Source organism: Cyrtonyx montezumae, unplaced genomic scaffold, assembly GCF_038088225.1.
Source record: "Cyrtonyx montezumae isolate F1298 unplaced genomic scaffold, pur_monq_1.0 scaffold_8, whole genome shotgun sequence".
Lineage (NCBI taxonomy): Eukaryota > Metazoa > Chordata > Aves > Galliformes > Odontophoridae > Cyrtonyx > Cyrtonyx montezumae.
The window spans coordinates 106,566,072-106,586,905 of record NW_027072089.1 but is presented as its reverse complement, the minus strand read 5'-3'; the positions used below and the strand labels follow the sequence as shown (position 1 = coordinate 106,586,905).

Genomic DNA, 20,834 nt, shown 5'->3' with positions numbered 1-20,834 from the left:
AACAAAATTGTGCTCACTTACTGGTAATTTGTAGAATGGGACACTTCAGCACTTTGCAGTAGCTGCTGTTTTGTTCAGTTATTTCTTTTTAGAGATGAATTGCATGTAAGACCTGCAAGTGTATGGAAAAAACAGGATTCCAAATAAATAATGTGAGTGCTTAAGACAGGTAATATTTAGATTAGCTGACGCTAGCTCTTCAACATGTTTGACTAGGACTTAAAAAGTATATGCCACTGATTGAATGCCTTTCCTTAGTGAGTGCCAGGAGCTGGCAGATAACATGATGAGCCAGCCATGTTCGCTGTGTTCACTGTTCAGAGTTGCCACCTTGAAGCTTTCTAACCACCTCTCCTCCTCTCCCACCTCTACTCAAGTCTCTACTTCACCCTCCCTTCCAACTTTCAGTTCTATCTCAGCACTTCTCTTTGCCCTTGTGCAAAATCTAGCCAGTTACTTTGTGAGTTTAAAAAAGCACTCATAATTGACCACTGCTATCAGGGAAGTCTCATTTTCTGTGGATCTGTTTTTCAGTTGGTTAACCGTGGTTTTGAAAAGTGTAAGTTTCACTGAAGGCTTCTGCTCAGTACAGTGTTGCAGTTTCATGCTGACTCTCTGATAAGTCAGGAAATGGTATTAAGTATTCATGTTATAGCGTTTCTTCTCATTAACAAACACATATATTTAATTTTCCTTTCCCTGAACACATATTTCCATGCAATTTCAGAATAACTTTATTTTCTGGCAAATATTTACAATATTTGCAATTTCACTGCAGTTGACCAACATTTCAAAATACGTTGGGATAGGGAGATGTAATCTCACTTACTGATGGCGGGGTTACATTTCTTTCTGCACCTGATGTACTGGACCTTACCTTCATTCCTTTTTTCCTCTTGCATTGGTCGTCCCTCTTCTTTGAGAGAGAAGATCCCTTTCTCAAGCCCTTTCCCTTTTCTTTTCTGACTCATTTACCTTTCCCTTCATATTCCTGGCAGTCTTGTTTCTCCTGGGAAACACAGATAGAAAACTCTCCTCATACCATATTTCTCTCCCTAATTAAGGCCCTATTCTTTTTGTTGTTCTGTGATAGTTCTCCCTTAGTTTTCTTCTGGTTTTCTGTCCACTCTCTTTTGTCTTTCTGCTCTGAGTTGCTGTGAAACTGCCGTCAGGGTGATCATTAGCATCTCCTAGTGCAAAGGGACAGCCTTCAGTCCTTGAGATTTTGGGTTTATTATTGCCTTTGGGTCAGCAGCCTTTCATTTTCTTGGCTTTCAGGGCTCTTAACAGTTCCTCTTACTTCGTTTACTGTTTACTTAATGCCCCCTTAAATGACTCCTTTATCCAATTGCTGATGCTGTTCCCTAAGGTTCAATTATTTAGTTTTCTGTCCCAAAAGCATCAGCTACTGAACTATTTTATAGTAGCCCAATGCTCTGTGAGCCAAAAGCAGTATTCTGCTAATGAAGGGTGTGCACTTAATGGAGACCCTCCTAGCCATGAGCCTTCGGAGAGCAGTGACTGGTCATTATGACACTGACATGCTCCATTGGGGAACCAGGGAACCATTGCACTGGAAACTTTAATAGTTGTCACCTGCACATGGATGATTTCCAAAGCTACCCCCAGCTCTAACTTCTTCCCCTAGTGTCTGTACCTTGTGTGCCTCTTACTTGGCTGACTGCTACTGTGGATGAAGATTTCCTGAAGGCAGAACTTTCCATCTCACTGTTTTTCAGACATCATGCCATGGCATCATTGCTGATCCATGCTATGTCTCACAAGACACGTTGTCCTGTTTGTCCCAGGATCTACACTCATCTGCCTTCATTCTCAAACTCTTGCTGTGTTTTATGTGGTTTTTAGATTTCAGCTTGGTCCCTTCTCCATTCCTTTCTTGCCCTTTTTCTCCATACTTTCATCTTTGGACCTCATTGTTTTAGCAACCTTGGGACAGTCTCCCAACCTCCTTTGACAAATGCTTTCACTTTTTATGCATTTTAAACCCCACTTTTTAAGGTGATCCTTCTATCTTACTCATGGCCATTGTCCGCAGTACTGTCCCTCACTAGAAAAAATGTTCTATAGCTTATTTAGATATCATATTTTTTTGAGGATTGTTGGTGTATTTCATAGTATGCACTTATGAACCACAGTGGAAGTTTAGGAGCTGTCTAAATAAAGTGATTTCATTTCCTAATTTTAATATGTTTGTGCTGGAAATTTTGTGATTATAGCTTTAGAAAAATATTTAGAGTACCTGACTTCTTGCCTTTCAAATTTGAAATTGGACACGTGCAGAAATTTGGTATCCAGGAGTTTTTTTGAGTTTGATCAGTCATAGTCAACAGTCAGGATAATTTATTTTTATTTTTACCAATTTAAAAGTGAAGTAAGAATCTTGGTTTTGTTTATTTCTGCGTGTTGTAAAAGACTGATGTGCATGGTAGCCTGTTAGTGTCTTTGCATATATTAAAATCTCAAAACCAAGCCAACCTTCACAGTGCTCTTGTGCTCTGTAATAATTCCAGTGCCAACCCTTCTTTTTATGTGTAAAATACAACACATTTGCAATATTAAACTTATGTACAGCTTTTCCATTTAGTAAACTGTGTGGCATTTCAGAGGCGGGTTTTGGAATTTGTGTGCTTTATGACCTCAGTTGAAGACTTCTAAAAAAAATTTTTTTTCCTGGTCTCTGGGTGTTGCTAGCTTGCATGCAAACAAATTCCATACAGAATGAGCAGCTTGGATTTATCCAGCTGGTACAAGTGGTTGTAGGGCTGCCACTGAATGCTCAACTCTTTGGACTTACTTTACTCGTCATTGTAGCTGGGTTTGCAAAAAGGGAGATTGAGTGTGGTGGGCTGGTTTCTCAAACAATGCCATCATTGTGTGGGCAATGAGGAGAAGCTGGTGTTCTGGCAAATTCAGCTGCCTCCTAAAGCCTTGTCCCTTGTTCTGGGCATTTAAAAGACAGCATTCCTCTGCTGGCAGCCCTGCCGGGTTTGAATTCAATGGGCAGCAAAGATGTCCAGGGGAGTTCTGAAGAGAAAACAGTGCAACACACAAGAGAGTAGGTTTTATGGTCCGTCAGTATTGCCTCAGTGATCAAGGTGCCTCTCTGCCCATCGCTGATGCTAATAGACAAAAATGTAGAGAAATCTAATTCCATTCTGAGCTTTCCATCATAGGTCATTTATCGTAGAAGAATAACATCGGAGTTCTCATAAGAAAATGCCCCTAACGTGGGATCATTAAATTAAAAGGGCAGGTAGCACTATAACTCAACTGGGGGACCAAAATCAGTTACCTAACTTGGAAGGCTTAGCCTCTCCTGTCAGTAATCGGTGAAAAGAGGGAACTTCCTCTGCTGAATCTTTCAGAGCATCTCAACTAGATCTGCACCAGAGCAGCCTGTCTCCATGAGCCATTTGATTAGGTACCCAGTTAATGAGCTGTGTTAATAATCTCCAGGATGTCCTCCGTGGTTTTGTCCCTCTGGACTCACAGAGTGTTGGGGTTTCCCTGCTGCAGTCCACGTATCTATGGTCATTGCGGGTCAACAACTGATTTACAAAATTCTACAGACTAAAAGTGGAAAAGGTTTTTATTTGATTTATTTAGAGTTGATACGCTTTAGTACGCAGGAAATGTTGATGAGTGGCCTAAAATATTTTAGGGACTGTTGTATCAGTGTTCTTTTATGGAACAGTATCCTTCAGGACAGATGCCTTTTTCTTTTAATAATGCCTATTACATCATATGAGGACAGATGTGCATTTTTAAGGCAGTTCTGGTACTGCAGAGGGATCTTAAGCAGCATTTCTTTTTGATATCCACACTTTTGCACATGTTAGCTTCCAGCTATAATGTAATTACAATTATGTTTTTATTTATGCCCTTTTACTGGAAATTAAGGATCCAGACACTGAATTTTCTGAGTTACCTAGCACTAAAAATAAAAGGAAACACCTTAAAATGAGTTTGCCAATATTCTGTAATTTGCTTGGTTATTTTTTTCTTCTGGCATGTTATAATCACCTACAAATGAAAGAAAAAGTAAGAAATGTAAAGTTGAAAATGCTTTTTTTCTAAGCCTTCAGTATTTGATTACAGAAAGCGTATGATTTGTATCAGGGAAAGAAGTAATATTGTTTGCAGTAATGCCATTGTAAAAGCTTCTATCAGTTCAAAGAAAAATATAGATCAGCTTGAATGATCAAGCTGTATTCGTCTCCATTTAAGCTGCATTAGTAAGTGACAGTGCAGGCAGTAGAGATGCATGCTGTCACTCATGCACAGCTATGAAAAATTCCTCAAATCATGGCAAATTGCTCCTAGTTTTAGCTGTATCAACTATCATTTTTCTGAAGATGAAAAATGTATTTTGAGATGTATTTCTGCATACTGTTATCACCAACTGATCTTAAACTTTGCAGCATAGCAATGTTCAAAGCTATTTGTTTGCAGAAAGCAGTGCCATTTGCAAGAAGCTGGACCATATGCAGGAAGATGCCAAACAAGTTGCAAGCAATATAAATGCAGTACTACAAAGCTGGAGTTTTTATGTATTTCATATGATCAGAGGAGACCTGATTGTTTTAAATGCTGTAACTACTTGAGATTTAAGTTTTTCATGCATGTATTAAAAACAAAAATAAGGAAAAGATGGATATCCTTTGAAAACCATAGAATCATAAAATCACAAAGAGTAGAAAAGACCACTGAGACTATCTAGTCCAACCTTGGACCTAGCACCACTGTGCCCACTGAACCATATCCCCAAGTACAGAAAATCAGATAGCTGTTTTTCAGTAAGTTCTTATTTAATTTTTTCTCACTGTTTGGAATATAAAACTTGCACGAAATCCTGAATTCATGTCATGCTTTTTAACAATGAGGAAACAAGGTTACTGGAGGTCCACTGAGAGCTAGCAGACACGATAAAAAGGACAGGCTCAGGAACAAAGATTTTGTGCTACCGTATATTTTAAAGTCCCTTTCTGGTTTGTGTGAATGACACAATAGGAAGAAAAAAATTAATTGCCAACCATGACAGATGACAAAAAATGAAAGTGGAATTGAGTATCTGAATGTCATATTTGATTTCCAGTGCTTTGGGCTCAAGTCATGGATTATACCTCTACCGCTTTGCTGCACTGGGTACCAGTTATCCTCAGTCACAGACCAGGGGTTCATGTTAAGCTGTGAGAATATAGTTGTTCTTACTAATTATTTTAATTTGTTTCTGGCAGTGATGCTGATGCTATAAAAGTGCAGAGATTATCCCAAATTAGTTTATAACTGTGTTAACCATGCTGTTCCAGTTATTTGCAAGCTTGAAGGCTAATGTCCTGTGGAAACAGGAATTGGAAGCTACTCTCTATTTTGCATAAGCTGTCACATAGCGACACGTAATCATTTGGACTACATCTTGCACTCTTTCCATGCAAAATTCCTGTCCTAGTCAATGAAGTCAATAAAAGGAGAACAACATCTGACTCTTCAAACTGTGGTAAATTAAATGGCTCCAGACACAGTCTGGAGCATTGCTTTGCAGTGCTGCATACCCCGAAGGACTTTGGCTGTGCCAACCAGCACTCCTGCTGGTTATGACTTGGCAAGCCATTCTGTGGCCATCTCCAGTATCAGGTCTGGGTAGTTGTAGAAGCCAAAATAGTTAGCTGATATGGGTGAGGACTGTTGTCATTCATCCGTGACTGTCCCCAGGAGTATTCCCTAATAGAGATGTACCCTTAATGCTTGCTGACCTTGGCAAATCTTTTCTTAAGGTCTTTGTTCAGTCTATAACAACTACGAATTGTTACTATTATTAAACCCAAGCTGTGAAATCTCACTCTCCTATCACTGTCTGTTCCTTTCTATACCCAAGAATCCATACCATAAAAAGGAGAAATTCCAAATTTGCATGCATATATGCCTTTTATTGTGATTGAATCACAGCTGCTTCTTGTACTGAGGAAGGTACTGAAACCCCGTGTGTGTTTGTCACGTTTCTGTCCATCTTTCACTGCCAGTGGCTCTTTGGCTTACTAGGATATGGCTGAGAGCTGAGGTTCACACCAGACTGGTAGCCTGCACATGGCTTGCAACAACTTTAACAGAATTAAATAAATTGGATGTAGGTGTGAAAGCAGTGTCTATGCAAATCACATCAGGACATATTGACAGGAGGTGTCAGGAGCAGGTGGGCTGTGATTTGGTCTGCTGTGACATCTTTCTTTCTGAGAAGTCCGGCAATTTTTATGCAACCAATACAGAGTGTTTTGTTGGTTTTTTTCTTCTGTAAGTAGATTCTGATGGATTTTACTTTCGCATTTTTCTTCACCAGAGAGGTGGAAAAAATGTGTTTGTTCTCACCATCTTAATCTGTTTCATAACTCTCCTTTAGTTTAAGAAAACATGTGGCCTTTAATTATAGATGTGGAGTGCAGGCTGTCCTGTGCACATGCAGAAATTTGTTGCAGTATGGAAAAAAATCAGTTTTTCCCCATATGTAATACAACATTTTATATTATTCTCTTTAAAAGTATTATTTGCAGAGGTAATACAGCTGATAAGGGAATATGTGTATCTGAGCAAGCATCCCAAAAATGAAATATTTTGAGATTTTCTATTAACAGCAACAGCCTTTTGGTTTTTACAGTGCGACACATTATTTATTTATGCTTACTGAGCAGCAGGCACAGACTTGTAAAATTACAGTGAACTAGATTTCACTTTTTAATTTGGAACTTTCAAAAATGAAACTGCATAATGAGACATTGATAGAGAAGGATATACAAGCAATCAATCTGTTGAATTCAGTTTTAGTAGCTTGCTGGATCCCACAGTAAAGTTCACTGCTTTCCAGTGTTTTCTCTGGAATAAGTGGGGAGATTAGAATAGTTTGCTGAGTTTGGCTCTGGCTGAGTGTTGACTTCAGTACTGGTGAGGTGGCTGGGGTCACTGTTCTGCTTGCTTTAAGCAACTTTTTAAACTGCTGTTTACATTTTTCTTACCGAGTATACTTAACAGATTTTGTGATTGGCATGTCTTAGAAAGAGAATTAAATCCAAAAGGAATGGGTTTTGTAAGTGTACGGAATGGGATTATTTGTTATCTAATTCTGTTTACTTACGTGTTAAATATTCATCCAGATGCTCTTAGTTTGCTCCTTACTGGGTTTATTTTGGGAGATATGCCTATCTGTATTTTCTGGTTACTGTAAAGCATCACCCTGTCCATGGGCAGTCAGGTTCCCAGTTTGCAGCAGTGCTCTGGCTGACCTCAGAAAGTGACCTTCCATTGCTCTCTGCGCTTACTGACTGACCTGCTAATGGAAACAGAGGGTCTTTCTAATCCTGAATGAAGTGCTTCTTTGAGGAAATTTCCTAAAGGGGTATTTTCTTTGGCTTCTACTGGAAATGGAGTGCAGTTGAATTTTCAGCATGGATCCCAGAGCTGTTCAGCCTTGCAGAGTTTTGTGAAATTGCAGTCTTGTTCTGTCCCGGGAAAGCCAACGGGATGTGGTTTCCCAAGGTTTACAGTAAAGGAAGCCTTATGAGTCCTTTAAGTTGGCTGTTGCATACAAAAAAAAAAGTGTTCAGATTTTTCAATTATCAGAAGCTGATGAAGCTTAAGATGACACCCATGTGGCTTTCTTTCCTTCTCTGGATCTGCATTTGGCTAATCTTTAAGTATGGATGCTTTGTTTCTTGAGTTCAGCGTAAACTACATACACAGGCATTATGTCCTTCACATTTTATGTTACTCTGGTCATTTCAGATGGACTTTCCATACACGGGAGTCACCTGTCAATGTGACATCTGAGATGCAGCCCAGTACACCACGGAAAAAAAAACTTCTTGCAGTGTTAAAGAAGTCACACATCCAATTCTGTAACTGGGTATATTGATACAGTAAATGTTTAATTCATATATTACTGCAGCTGCTCTGCCAAATATTCATGATCCCTACTCATAAACCCTTCTTTCCTTCAATAATACATAGCAGTTGCAGTTTTGACAGCTCAGTAGACAGCTGAGAAGTAGGAACAGGTTTTTGCCTATAAAGTCCCTTATGATTTCACATGACCATGCTTAAAATTTCACATTTAATATATTTTAGTGGGAAAAGTTACGATGCAATAAAAATTGTATCATAATACCTACGTTTAAAGGGGAAAAGGTATATTGACTCTGGATCCCCCGTCTAGAATAACGGATACATAAACTGCTAGGTGAGATGGCAGGCTAGAACAGTGCCAAGAGCCACGGGTTTGAGGGGCTGTAACTGCAGCCAGCACTTGGGACTGCTGCTGTCTTCCAGCCCCAGGGACGAGCCAGGCCCAGCAGGCTGCCTGCCATGGGCTGCAGTGGGGCTGGCGGAGTGCTTATGGAGGAAGTTTACTCCTGCTTATGATTTCCATTAGAAGTGATGATTGGATGGGACTCATTAGTAGCTGTGACCAGTTCCTTGTCCCTCCATCCATTTACCAGGTAAATGGGAGGTGTGTTACTCTGGTATAACACTGTGCTGTTTGCTCCTCCTGTGACTGCCCTGATTGTTTGCTCTCAGGATGAGTCTTCCCAGTAAAGGAGAGGGTTCTCCCATCTCCAGGGTACTTGGCTTTATGTGATGCTCTATGCATGTATGATAAATGTGTGCAAATGGTGAGGACCTCTCTTCAGAGCATTCTGTGACCCTCGCGCTTTCTGCTGGTACAAAAGAGTGGCCATGCTCCATGTTGAGGAACTTGTAAGTAGAATATTTCAGGATAAACTGCAGCCCAGCACTTATGGTCTTACAGTTTATCCTTGGTGACACACGGCAACTGTGGCATGTGCTTTCAGAAAAGAAAAATGAAGGAAACTGAGTATAATTTTTATGGCACGGGAGAGAGCATGAGGTGAACAGGAGAGATGCAAGTGCAGCACCCAGAAGCCACATGGATGAGCTAACTAAAAAGGCTTTTTATCTTGCTCGATTCCATGTGATTTTTGTAAAATGAAAGAATGATCGTCTTGTGATTATAGAAGCTCTCTGTTTCAGTCTGGCAAGGGAGGGAGAAAACAGGAAAAGATCTTGCTAAGATTTTCCTGTGTTGGATTAATCAGCCCCAGTCCATTTGCTTGCCTCCAAAAGGTCGTGTTTTCTCGTTGTCAGAGCACTCCGAGCTGCCAGCCAGGACACGCTCTCACTTCCCCGTGTCCCTGAACGAACAGCAGTGGTGGTGTGCACCCTCCTTTGTCAGCATCTCAGCATCATTTCTGCCATCTTTTGTACAACATGATGCCTGACTCTGGTTAGTATGTGACTCCTCATCCCCACTGTGTGGATGAGCTCTCCAGTTGTTGCCTCTGCCTCGCACTTGCACAGAGTGGAATTCATCCACCTTTCTCAGCCTCTTTTTCCATTTTTGTCAACACTAGCTTGGATGCTGCCATCCAGCACCGGCAGTGCAGGCTGTGCTCCCAGTGACCGGCTGACTCCCATTTTCTGCTCAGTGTAGTAAAGAAACCAATGACAGCTGCTCTGCGGGGCACGTGCCTACTCTGAGCACATCAGGAGCAGCAGAGGCATATGCCCCGTGTTGCCCTTAGACATGGTGGCTTTGCCAGGCTGTTCCAGCTCCAACTCATCTCTCTGCTGTCGCCTTCAGTAATGAGTTTCAGCTGTCGTGTGGAAAGGTAATTTTCCTTCACTACTGCCAGTACCAGAGAGCCAGACTTAAATATTTCTGGGTGTTTACTTGAACTCTACTTGCTGGTCTCCAGGCAGCTGAGTTTTGCTAAACTCTGCATTTTACAAAGTTTTAGAGGGCCATTCTGCATTAGCAGAGTTTGTTGCCAAATGTGGGTGAAGCAGCAAGGACAAGATACTGCTTGCCAGGTTTCAGGGGATTTCATGCAGTGTGTTTGTTTAGAGATCAGTTGTCAACACTGCTCATAAAAGAAATGGTGAGAAGATAATGACCGTGTGCTGGTGAGCCATTCAGATGGATGCACGGAAAATTTACCAAGAAGCATAATTTTCAAGACATCTGCTTCACTTTGGCATATTTACATCTGTGCCATTTCTTCTGGATGTTTTTGGTTTGTTTTCATGTCATTTCATCCTTCCCTGGAAACTCATTAAAACTCCTCTCAGGACAAAGCTGATAGAAACCTGCTGGGTGCAAAGGACAGGGGCAAGCCTCATGGTGCATCCAGCTCCTCACCAGCAGGCAGCCTGCAGCAGGTACAGCCAGGGAGGTGCACATGGCCCAGGAGACAAACTCATACTGGGGCACTGAATTCAGCTTCAGCTGGGTTATCGCACTTGCAGCCCCAAAGGCCAGCAGTATCCTGGGCTGCATCAAAAGAGGGGTGACCGGCAGGGAGAGAAGAGGTGATTTTTCGTCCCTCTCTGCTCTGCTCTTTTAAGTCCCCACCTGGAGTACTGCATTCAGGTCTAGGACCCCGAGTACAGGAAACACATGGAGCTTTGGGGCGGGTCCAGGGAAGTGTCATGCAGTTGATCATGGGACTGGAGCACCTCTCTTACGAAGAACAGCTGAAGAAGCTGGTCTTGTTCAGTCTGGAGAAGAGAAGACAACAAGGAGAGTCTTTTCAATACTCAAACAAGACTTAGAAACAATAGGGAGAGTGACTTTTTACATGGTCTGATGTAGGATAGCACAAGGGGGAATGGTTTCCAACTAGAAAGATTTTGATTAGATGTTAGGGGGATTTTTTTTCACTCAGAAGATGTTGAGGCACAGATTGCCCAGAAAAGCTGTGGGTGCCCCATCCCTGGAGGTGTTCAGGGCCAGATTGGATGTGGCTCTGGGCAGCCTGATCTGGTAGATGGCACCCCTGCACATAGCAGGGGGGATGGGACTGGATGATCTTTCAACCCAAGCCACTCAATGGTTCTATGATGATTCTATGATTTCAGGCAGTATAGAAGGGCAGAGGTTTTTTTTTTTTCTCTTTCTGACTGTCAATTAGTGAAAGTCCCTATGTCTATAAATAACTGCAGTGCCAAGTATGAGCAGGAATGCTTCAAACCTTCTTGGTAAAGTCTGGAAGGGGAGGAGGAGGCAGGAGCCCACCCATGCGGGGAATTTACTTGGAACATGCACATACCTCCTTTGTCCCATGTAGGTTTTTGTCTGAGCTTGTCCTTTCCTCTTCACATATTTCCATCTCTGCCAGCAGGTAAATGGAGTGCTTGATTTGAGAAACACTTAGAAGTAACAGCAGCATAGTAATTGCACAGCTGACGTGAGCCTTTTCCTTGTCCTGTGTACTGCAGGACTCTGCATGTCACTGAGTAGAGCTTGGCGGGGATGTTTTGTTGTTGTTTTTACCAAGAGGTCTGCTATCTTGTTAGACGGGCTGCTGCTTAGTTTCTGGCCTTTGTACTTCTGTTCAGAATATTCCTGTGTGTCTAGAAGAATGTGATCTTGTTCTTGAAAAACTGTTTTCCCTGCTCTCGCTACCCCCAAACTGTACACAAATAAAACAGAGACCTGAATTAAGAGAATAAACCAAAATCTGTTACACATTTGTAAGATAGCTGCTTGGAAAGTCTTTCCTGACACTGTGCTTCCATGCAAGGGAGCTACAAGGGTTTGGAAAAGTGTCATTCTTTACTAAGAAATACTGCGCTTAATTAATTCTTGTTCCTAGGAGGTCAACCTAGGGCACTCATTACTGTCTTAATTGGTGGTATAAATCCTGAGGCACTGGAGGGGAAGAGGGGGAAAAAAAAAGATTTGCACTTAACAACAGACATATCCTTTTGGATAAGTACTAGCCAGTCGTACGACCATCCGAGTGATATTTTATGGTTCTGTTGGGTTAAGGGTCTGGTCCTCCACTAATTAGGTTAAGGGAAATTGATTTGCATAAACAAAAATATAAGAAAGCAGCGAAATGCTATAATTAATTCCCGAGTTCTGCACTGAACCGTGTGAAGTAACTCAGTGCTCTGCCACTCAGAAAAATGTTTCTTTGATCTCCTCTTATTCATATCAAATTATATTCATTACACTTCCCATCTGGAGTTTCCTAGCAAGCCAAAAATCATCCTACAGACATTACTGAAAGGAAGTTAACTGTAACTTTTTAATTGAATACATTTCATATCCTTAAAAAAAAAAATTGAAGAAAGCAGATGGAAGTGCATACCAGCCCTTTCCTCTGTTTCAACCGCTGAAGTGGAGAAGCAGAAAATCTAAGCAGTTCTTTCCCCTTACTTATTGTTTCAAGGTGATGACTGTTCTGTCTGGAGACTTTGACATGTTTGCTAAAAAGGTCAGGAGTTCAGTGAAAATCGAAGTTGTGGAGAAATCCGTGGGCTTATAGATAGCGTTGTGCCCTTGCTGGCTGTAGCTTGCAGCCGAATGAATGAACCACGCACGCTTCACGGCAGATCGCTGTCCTTGACGCTCCTTCCCCGTGTTGGAGGTCATGCTGTCAGGAGCTGCTTTCTTCTAGTGGAAGTGTTTCAGACTCACTGAACAAAGTGGACATTTTGACTGTTGGGATCATGTTTTCAATGCTGGGCCAAGCTTTGAGGAATCAGAAAATGCGCCAGCATGTAGGATGTGAAAAATGGGTTTCATTTCTAGCCTTACCAGGTTAAAGGCTAATGGGCATTAATGGCTTCTTGAATAGCTTCCTTCAAACTTTGTTGTTGAAATTGTTTTTTTCTTGGCCCTCTGTAGCCCACAAGATTTTTTTCTCGCCTTAAAAACTAGGAGTTTCTAGAGAGTATGGCCTGATCCTGTCCTGTCTGGAGCCTGGGTGACACATCTCTCATCTGCCTGCCCCACCAGGACCTTTTCTCTTTCTAAGAAATGAGGGAACCGTAAAACCGTATGAACTTTTCAATTTGTATAAATGTAATGAAAAAGAAAACAGTCATTTCTGAGGGGTTTGCCCATAGGTCCAACAGTTTGTATTCCTGTACGCTAGTGCCTCAAGTTCTGTCTGTTAAAAAAAGTCCTGCTTCAAGTAGCAAATTTTGCTTTTTCCTTTGGCTGCAGAAGGTTATGGCTGCTCCTCATCTGTGGAATAAACAGCAAGATGAGGTGATACATGAATTCCTGATGAAAAAAAGCAACCATGACTCAAAAAACACAGTGCACTCCTGCTGAGGGCTGACATGGAAGCTGTGTCCAGCCCCTTTCCTGCCAGGCAGCTACATTTACTAGGTGTTCTTACAAGCTATGGACATGGATCAGTGTTTATTCATGTTTTTGCAGAGATCTGGCTGTCCTGCCCTGACATACATAATCAGCACAATTTCTGGGCTTCCTGGCAGCAAGCCTTCCTCTACTTATTGTTGTAGCTGCTTCCATTTTGTGCAGGCGTTGGTTTCCAGCCACAGTATCGGACAATTAATTTGTTTATTCTAAAAGCTGTGACTTCCAAGGCATGATAGACAGTGCAGACATCCCGGAAAAGTGCTGTGCAGCTAAGAACATGCTCATTTTAGCTTCCTTTTAGATAGCTGGTTTTGCAGCTTTCATTGCTTCTGGGGTCTTGTGTTCTGGTTGCAGCCATTTTACAGTCTTTTATACTGTACAGAATCACTCAACAGCTTATGTTATGTTTTTTAGGTCTTTTATAAGCCTTCCTATGCAGCTCTAGTAATGGGATGGCATGTTATCGGGGCCTTTCAGAGCAATTAGTGCTGATTAACAACTAAAAATGTGTGCTTTCTCTGCCCTAACCTGCTCGACGATTCTACAAGAAAGGTGGTTTTTTTTCCTTGACTGCTGCCTCTTGTAATAAAAACACTGCGAATCACATTCAGTTCCTGAATATACCTGTGCAATTCCCTGTACACAGAGCAAAGTGCTTTTGTGCAGATCGCATCACTGGGAGCTTAAATATCTTCGCTGATATTTCTGAGACAGCAGGAACCTTCTTACCTATTTTTTACTTTCCCAATTTTTACCTGTTTTACAGGACTGGCAAGGATAGAGGGTTACATGAATTACTGAAATAAATAGATTGCTCTGTGAAAAAGTGTGTATTTACATGTCCTCTGTGTCACAGTTAAGCTGATACCAGAAGTTTCAGGTATGTCACAGAATCTCAGAATCATAGAATTGTAGGGGCTGGAAGGGACCTCCAAAGATCATCGAGTCCAACCCCTCTGCAGAGCAGGCTCCCTACACCAGGTTGCATAGGTAGGCGTCCAGGTGGATCTTGAATACCTCCAGAGAGGAAGAATCCACAACCTCCCTGGGCAGCTGTGCCAGTGCTCCATCACCTTCACTCACCATGAAGAAGTTCCTCCACATGTTGGTGCAAAACTTCCTGTGCTCGGGTTTATGGCCATTTCCCCTTGTGCTGTTCCCAGAGACCACTGGAAAGGGGTTGGCCATGTCCCTTGGATTCCCACGTTGAACATACTTAAAAACCTTAATAAGATCCTCTCTCAGTCTTCTTTTCTCAAGGCTGAACAGACCAAGGCTGCTCAGCCTTACCTCATAAGGGAGGTGCTCCAGGCCCGTTATCATCTTTGTGGTCCTCTGCTGGACTCTCTCCAGGAGATCCCTGTGTTTTTTCTATCAGGGAGCCCAGAACTGGACACAGTACTCCAAGTAAAGCCTCACCAGGGCAGCGCAGAGGGGGAGGATCACCTCCCTTGAGCTGCTGTCCACCCTTCTTTTAATGTCCTGAGATGGGATTTCTTTTCATTTGTACCTGTTTTGCATTTTTCCCTTCAAAGCTCAGGCAGTCTGAGTTTATAAATGACTGATACCACAGAAAAGCCTTTCCTATTCCTTTGTTTCTTTTACGATAAAGTAGCAGTACGCTTTGTTCAGAAGCTTATTTTGCAAATTTACCAAAGAATAGCCTCTAAATCTGCAGGAGTCATAGCAGGCTGGCTGTATTTGGGGGTAATCAAAGCTGAACCAGATGAACTGAGCAGGCTGTTTAAACAGATTGAGCTAGCAATAGCCCTTCTCTGCTGATTACTCTATCGCTTGCAGTGCAATTTTTCAACTTGTAAGCTTGCTGCATCTGTGAGTAAGAGTTGGCATACTCTCTGCTGCCAAAATATTTTTAAGAAGCTGTCGAGACCAAATGATCCATCTCTTCATGTGATATGCTTAAATTCAGCTTTAAGTCATGTGACTTGCTGAAGTCAACCGGACATTGAAGGACAGGGGTTGGTATACATTTCCTATCAGCGTAGCAGTTCGTGCTAACAATTCTGTAAGATTTTATCTGTTTGAATACTTACCATCATTTGGAGGGCTTATCCTTAAGCCCTCCTTTGTATTCAGATAACCAGTGGCATGAAGCCATTCCAAATAGTATCAGAGTAGTTAATATTCTGTGCAGGCAATGCTGCTCTGTAGGGAGCTCTTTAATTTTTGACACACGAACAGATAACTACAAAAATATGTGGTGAATGGGCTAGAGTGGATTTTTTGGCATTGTTTTGAAGTTGCATTGACTAAATCTGCCATCTAGTTTTAAGCAATGGACCTAGTAAACTGGGTTTCTTTGCTGCTCAGTACATATGGTTTCACGTATCACTCTCTGCTTTCAGTGCAGCAGATAAGATATCAACACAATTAAAAGTGAAAAATAATCTGTCTGCTCTGCCAGTGGTGAATGCTCAGAGAACACACGCTGATACAATAGATTTCTGAATAATTTATACTCAGCATTTTTTCCTTGCGCTGGGTAAATGAGGACGCCTAATGTGGCATGGTCAGAGTGATACTCTATCTGTCATCCATTAAGATAACAAGATTGGTGGGCCTGGGAGGAGCACGGCATGGTGTGCAGAAAAGATGAGATTAAAAATTGAAATGTCTGCCCAAAATGCTTTGTGTGAGGGCTGCCGGTAACAGCAGCTCAGAAGAACAGAATTAATTCAGAAGAATGATTTCTCTGAAGCTTTGCTTGTCTTCATGAAAATAAAAACACGAGTTCTATGCTCCTTTCAAAAGTTGCAGATAAAAGGAATATTAGAGCAAATCACTGTTCCTGATAGGTCTTGTTTGGTTCCTATACTTGAAATTCAGGTACTTTGTAGGTGCTATCCAAACCAATTATGTATCACAGTAACATTTTATGTCTCACAGAAGCCTTTTGTCTTTATATTCGTAACACATTTTAAATTACAAAGAATCATCTGTGCTTCTTTTTTGGCACAGGAGTGTCTCATCTCCCATCACAGAGTGTTAATTTGGAAGAGATGCTCAAATATTTGCCTAAAAAATTGTTCATGTAAATATTGAGCAAAACAAATTCCTTTTGAGGTGAATGTATTTGTTTTCCAAAAACCCAGAGGCACTTGAAGTCCATTAATATACAAACAGTGATTGTATGGTTTTCTGTCTCCAAAATATCAGACATCTTACGGTTAGGTTGCATTCAGACTTATTTTTGTGTTTTTTAAAGAAACTGTTGCGGTCGTGTGCTCAGATTAAACTCACTTGACAAAAAAGTAGGCTCACTTCTACCTTCACTATTTTAAGGTGGTGAGGTCCTGAGCTGCTGGCACAGGCTGCTGAGAGAAGTTGTGGGTGCCCATCTCAAGGCCAGGCTGAACGGGGCCCTGGGCAGCACGATCCAGTGGATGGCAGCAGCAGGGGGTTAGAACTGGATGCTCTTTAAGGTCCCTTCCAACCCAAGCCATTCTGGGGTTCTGTGATTCTCAGTGAACGTTGAGCAAGAAGTCTGGATATAAGCAGTGCTGGATGGTGTCAGCCTGCCACCTAAATCCGACAGGGAGGAAGCAGAACTGTGCACACGGTGTGCAGGTCAGGCTGGCTGCCCCACTGTTTGGGAGCCAGCCCTGACATGGTTTACTTGAGCTGCTCTGCGCTGTGGGGCAGCAGGCACTCTGGCCCATTACTGTGTCCCACGGTGCTGTCCCTGGCTGCAGAGGTGCTGGCAGCCAAAGCAGGTGATGTGGAGGTACCTGTGCAGGGACAAAGGCAGACTGCTGTCTTGTCTCATTCCTGCTCATGCTGCAGTCTGTGAAATGGGATCAGCAGGAACCCACAGTACCAGGGGCAGTTTATCACATCCTCAGCAGGGTAATGACTCAAATACTTTGGGGATGTGGAGGCCTGCAGCATACCTCAGGGCATATGTCCAGCAATGCCTGTACTTAGGTTTTGTTGTAGCGCAATGTGAGCAAGCACAGAAACAAAGTGTGCAAGCCTGGCCCTTCAGTTTTGGAGGCAAGCAGCCATTTTTCACAGTTGCTGGCAGACTGCCTTCCTGCTGTGGCCAGGCCCTGTGTGCAAATCACATCTCTGTGCTCATCCCAGAGGCCTTAGACTGGCCCCATGTGTGAAGCGGCACTGAGCCAAGCACGTGCATGATCTCAGGTGCATGCAGTTTGTTTGCTTGTGTTTATGGCCTGCACTATAAACCCAACACTTGAGGTGAGACAAACCGGAGGGAGAAAAAACGTCTCCAAAGTTCTGAACAGGCTTATGGCCTAATGATTTTCCTTGTGAGCAAATGCTTTTGTCAGCCTATGGTCAGACCTGGGACAGGGTCTGGGCATGCCACTCCACACTTGTGCCCTCACAAAGCAAGGTTTGTGGAGGCAGCTCTCAAAACCAAGCTGTGAAGCTACGTAATTGCAAGTAAGTCCAGGAGGAGCATCAAATGCAGGTGAAAAAAAAAATAAAAAATAGAGTTTGTGAAAGAACAGTCTAAGCTTCCACAATACTCTCTTCTATGTATTTCATTCTATGTAGGATATTTCCTGGAGAGCTTAGGCTGTTGCAGAACCTCTTTATTTCAACCTGGATGTCTGCTTGTTCTATGTTTATTCACTTAAGCCTTTTATATTAATGATGAGTTCATGAATGCTTTATGCTTGTCATCTGCAGAAGTCAGGTCACCTTTTTCTGTTTGGCTTTGTGGTCAAGTTTGTGTGCTAAGGACTGAAGTAGCCGTCTCTGCTTTCCTTCGTGATGAGTTGTAATTAGACCCTAGGTTAAAAGAACCAGTGTCTAAATATGAGAACGAATGATCACTCAGTGGATCACATTAACCTCTGACTATATTTGGTGAGATACAGGTATATTTGGGGGAACTTGTTCCCCCTCTTCTGTGTATTAGGTGACACTTTTGACTTCTGAATTTAAGTAGTTCCTTTCAGTAAACCTGAAGTTACTTGAGCATGGATGACTGACAGCTGATGCCCAAAGGAACATGCAGGCACAGGGAGGCTGTGGGAGCTGCGTATATTAAATTACTCCAGTTGTTCAGTGTGGTGAGACAGTTGTTGAGCTACTGTTGTATTTGTTTGTTCAGGCCATTTTGCTTCCTGCCATGTCAAGCTGATGTTAGGAGTTTTATTCCATCAGCGACATTTAGGAATGGATTAAACCAGGATGATTGCAGGTCATACTACCAGTCTTGGCTCACCCTGCCTCCTGCCACCTAAAATGTGGTGACCAAGTAAGCCTCATGGAGACCCTTGAACCGAGACAGTTCACAGTTTCTGTCTGTTGAAATCAACAATAATAGATGTCAGGGACTTCTCACAGTTCTAGACAGCATTATCAGCAAACGCTAGAGTCAGGTTTTGCAATTAGGGGAATATCAAAGCAAGAAAGTAGTTTGTAGACATTAGCATAAATTTTCTTCTTTTCAATAAACAAACGTACACTCCTTCATATTTTTCCTTGCAAACATTAAAGCAGTGTTAATGATGAAAGTGGAGAATATATGGTAGCAGTGTTATTGATAGCTTTTTAAAGTTTTATTTATTAAAAAAAAGGCTTTAAATACTTCTGCTGTATCCTGTAGCTTGAGAAATAAGTGTTTTTTTGTTAGTTCTTTGATGATTCTATTAACTATCTTCTAAATCAGAGAAGGTAACTTCAGGATGAGGCTTGCCTGTGCAAGAACAGCAGAAAACTCTTGCCAGAGGTTGCGTGATTAAGGAGGCATTTTTCAGTTCTGAGTGAATTTGAGGTATTTTCATAACATTAGCATCTATAGCATGTTGGGTGTGCAAGGAATTTATGACCATCCCTTACTGACCGTGCCTGCCCTACCACTCCCTGATTGTATGGCCAGAAACTCTCAGTTAACTCTGAATGATAGGGTTTGGGGCTTTTGAACTACTTAAATATCTCTGTGATTCCTTTTAGAAGAGCCAACTTTATAGCTTACCATGATTGCATCTTCAGACATATGCATTGTGGGTACAGAGCTATCATTTGTGGCGTTGCATTTACCACTTCCCTGTAGGGTATAAACATGTGACTGGTTGAAGAGTTTTAACCTCTCAAGCCCTCCAAAAAATATTAAATTGCTAACTATTCTTCCATAATGCTATGATGTTGACTGAAATTTGACCCCGGTACTTGCTGAAATGATTTTCAGAGTCTGAGTGAGAAGGTTAAATGGTACTGTCAAATGTCCAGATGTCTGCCACAGAAATACTTTCACTGAATATCTGGGGGTTGATCTCTAAAATGCTTAAAGTAATCCTCTTTTTTCTTCTTCATTACTATATGATATTATCTCCAGCTTATTTTTTAGTGCAGATGAGGAAATTAACTCAGTTTTGCCTTTTTTTTTGGTGCCAGCTAACCTTGCCATTTGTGCATGTTTCTCTTTTTTACTTGCTAAAGGAGGAATCCAGGCAATTGTTGTTCCCCAAGCATAAATGAGACCTCTAGTTCTCCTTAATTTCTGTTCAAGGTCATTATAATTACATGATTATTTTCACAGCTGTATCTAAATAAGAAAAATGCTGTAATTGGTGGCTTTTACAAATTCACAACTCAGTAACCTAGTGCTGGAACTCTTCCACCTGCAGAAGCCTAATTAATTGCTGTAGGGGTTCAGACAGCTAAAAAACCTGGGTTTCAAATTATTTCACTTCTTAAAGTGCAACATTCAAACTAGAGAATGTCTGTGGTAGTAAAAAAAATTAAAATGGAATCTTTAGGCTGAGAGAGATTTTTGGCTGTTGGGTGAGTATTTGACATCCAGGAGGATCAATTAAGAAAGCATTGTTTACCCAGCTCAGTTTGTATTTGAACCTTCTTATAAAAATCGTGGGCTCCACTACCCAAGTGGTGTTACTAGTTTTAGTTTAATTTATTTTGGCTTTTGGTTGTGTTATTTAATTGTTTTTTATTTAAGAGACGAGTCTTTATGCTGCAAAAAAACAACAACAGTATTAAATTATTATAAGAGCAAGTCTTTAAAGATGCCATACTCCAATTGTAACTTCAAATTTATTTTGTGATTTTAAAGCAATCTTAGTGCCTGTCTCTTAAGACTTATGGGAAGCTCAAAGGTTTACTTGATTTCTTTTTTTCTTTATTTCAGGGCTTTTTCCGCAGGAGTATTCAGAAGAACATGGTTTACACATGTCATAGAGATAAAAACTGTGTTATCAATAAAGTTACCAGAAATCGCTGCCAGTACTGCAGACTACAGAAGTGCTTTGAAGTGGGAATGTCCAAAGAATGTAAGTTGCCTTCCGAAACAGTATGTTGTTTGTCATGCTCTACGTGTATATGGCAGTCCCAAGGGAAGAAAAATACTATGCAATTACACAATTGAAGCCAATGTCTGCATTCATATGTATAGAAAGGAGCTTGAACTTTGCACACAACTTCAGATGTGCTTTACTAACTTTTGAATCCTTAACTTTGCAGCTTAATTGCTATCACTGGAGAACTAATAGTGCAACATGCTGATTGAGTAATGTGGCCAAACTGTGTGGATGTGAGAGCTTCTAAAGGGTTATTTCACTTCATAAAGCAACAAAACCACAGATGGTTGTTCTAAGGTTGGGTTATCTCCCCTGTATTC

General features: G+C 41.5%; 1 protein-coding gene across 2 annotated transcripts in view; it reads left to right on the top strand.

Annotated features, from left to right (window-relative positions):
* The window catches only part of RARB (retinoic acid receptor beta), a 185,966-nt gene that overhangs the window by 121,872 nt on the left and 43,260 nt on the right, over window positions 1–20,834 (top strand). For both annotated transcript variants that reach the window (XM_065753487.1, XM_065753488.1), the window contains exon 3: window positions 20,346–20,487. In XM_065753487.1, the coding sequence (XP_065609559.1) occupies window positions 20,346–20,487 (142 nt within the window). The remainder of the gene's footprint in view (window positions 1–20,345; window positions 20,488–20,834) is intronic.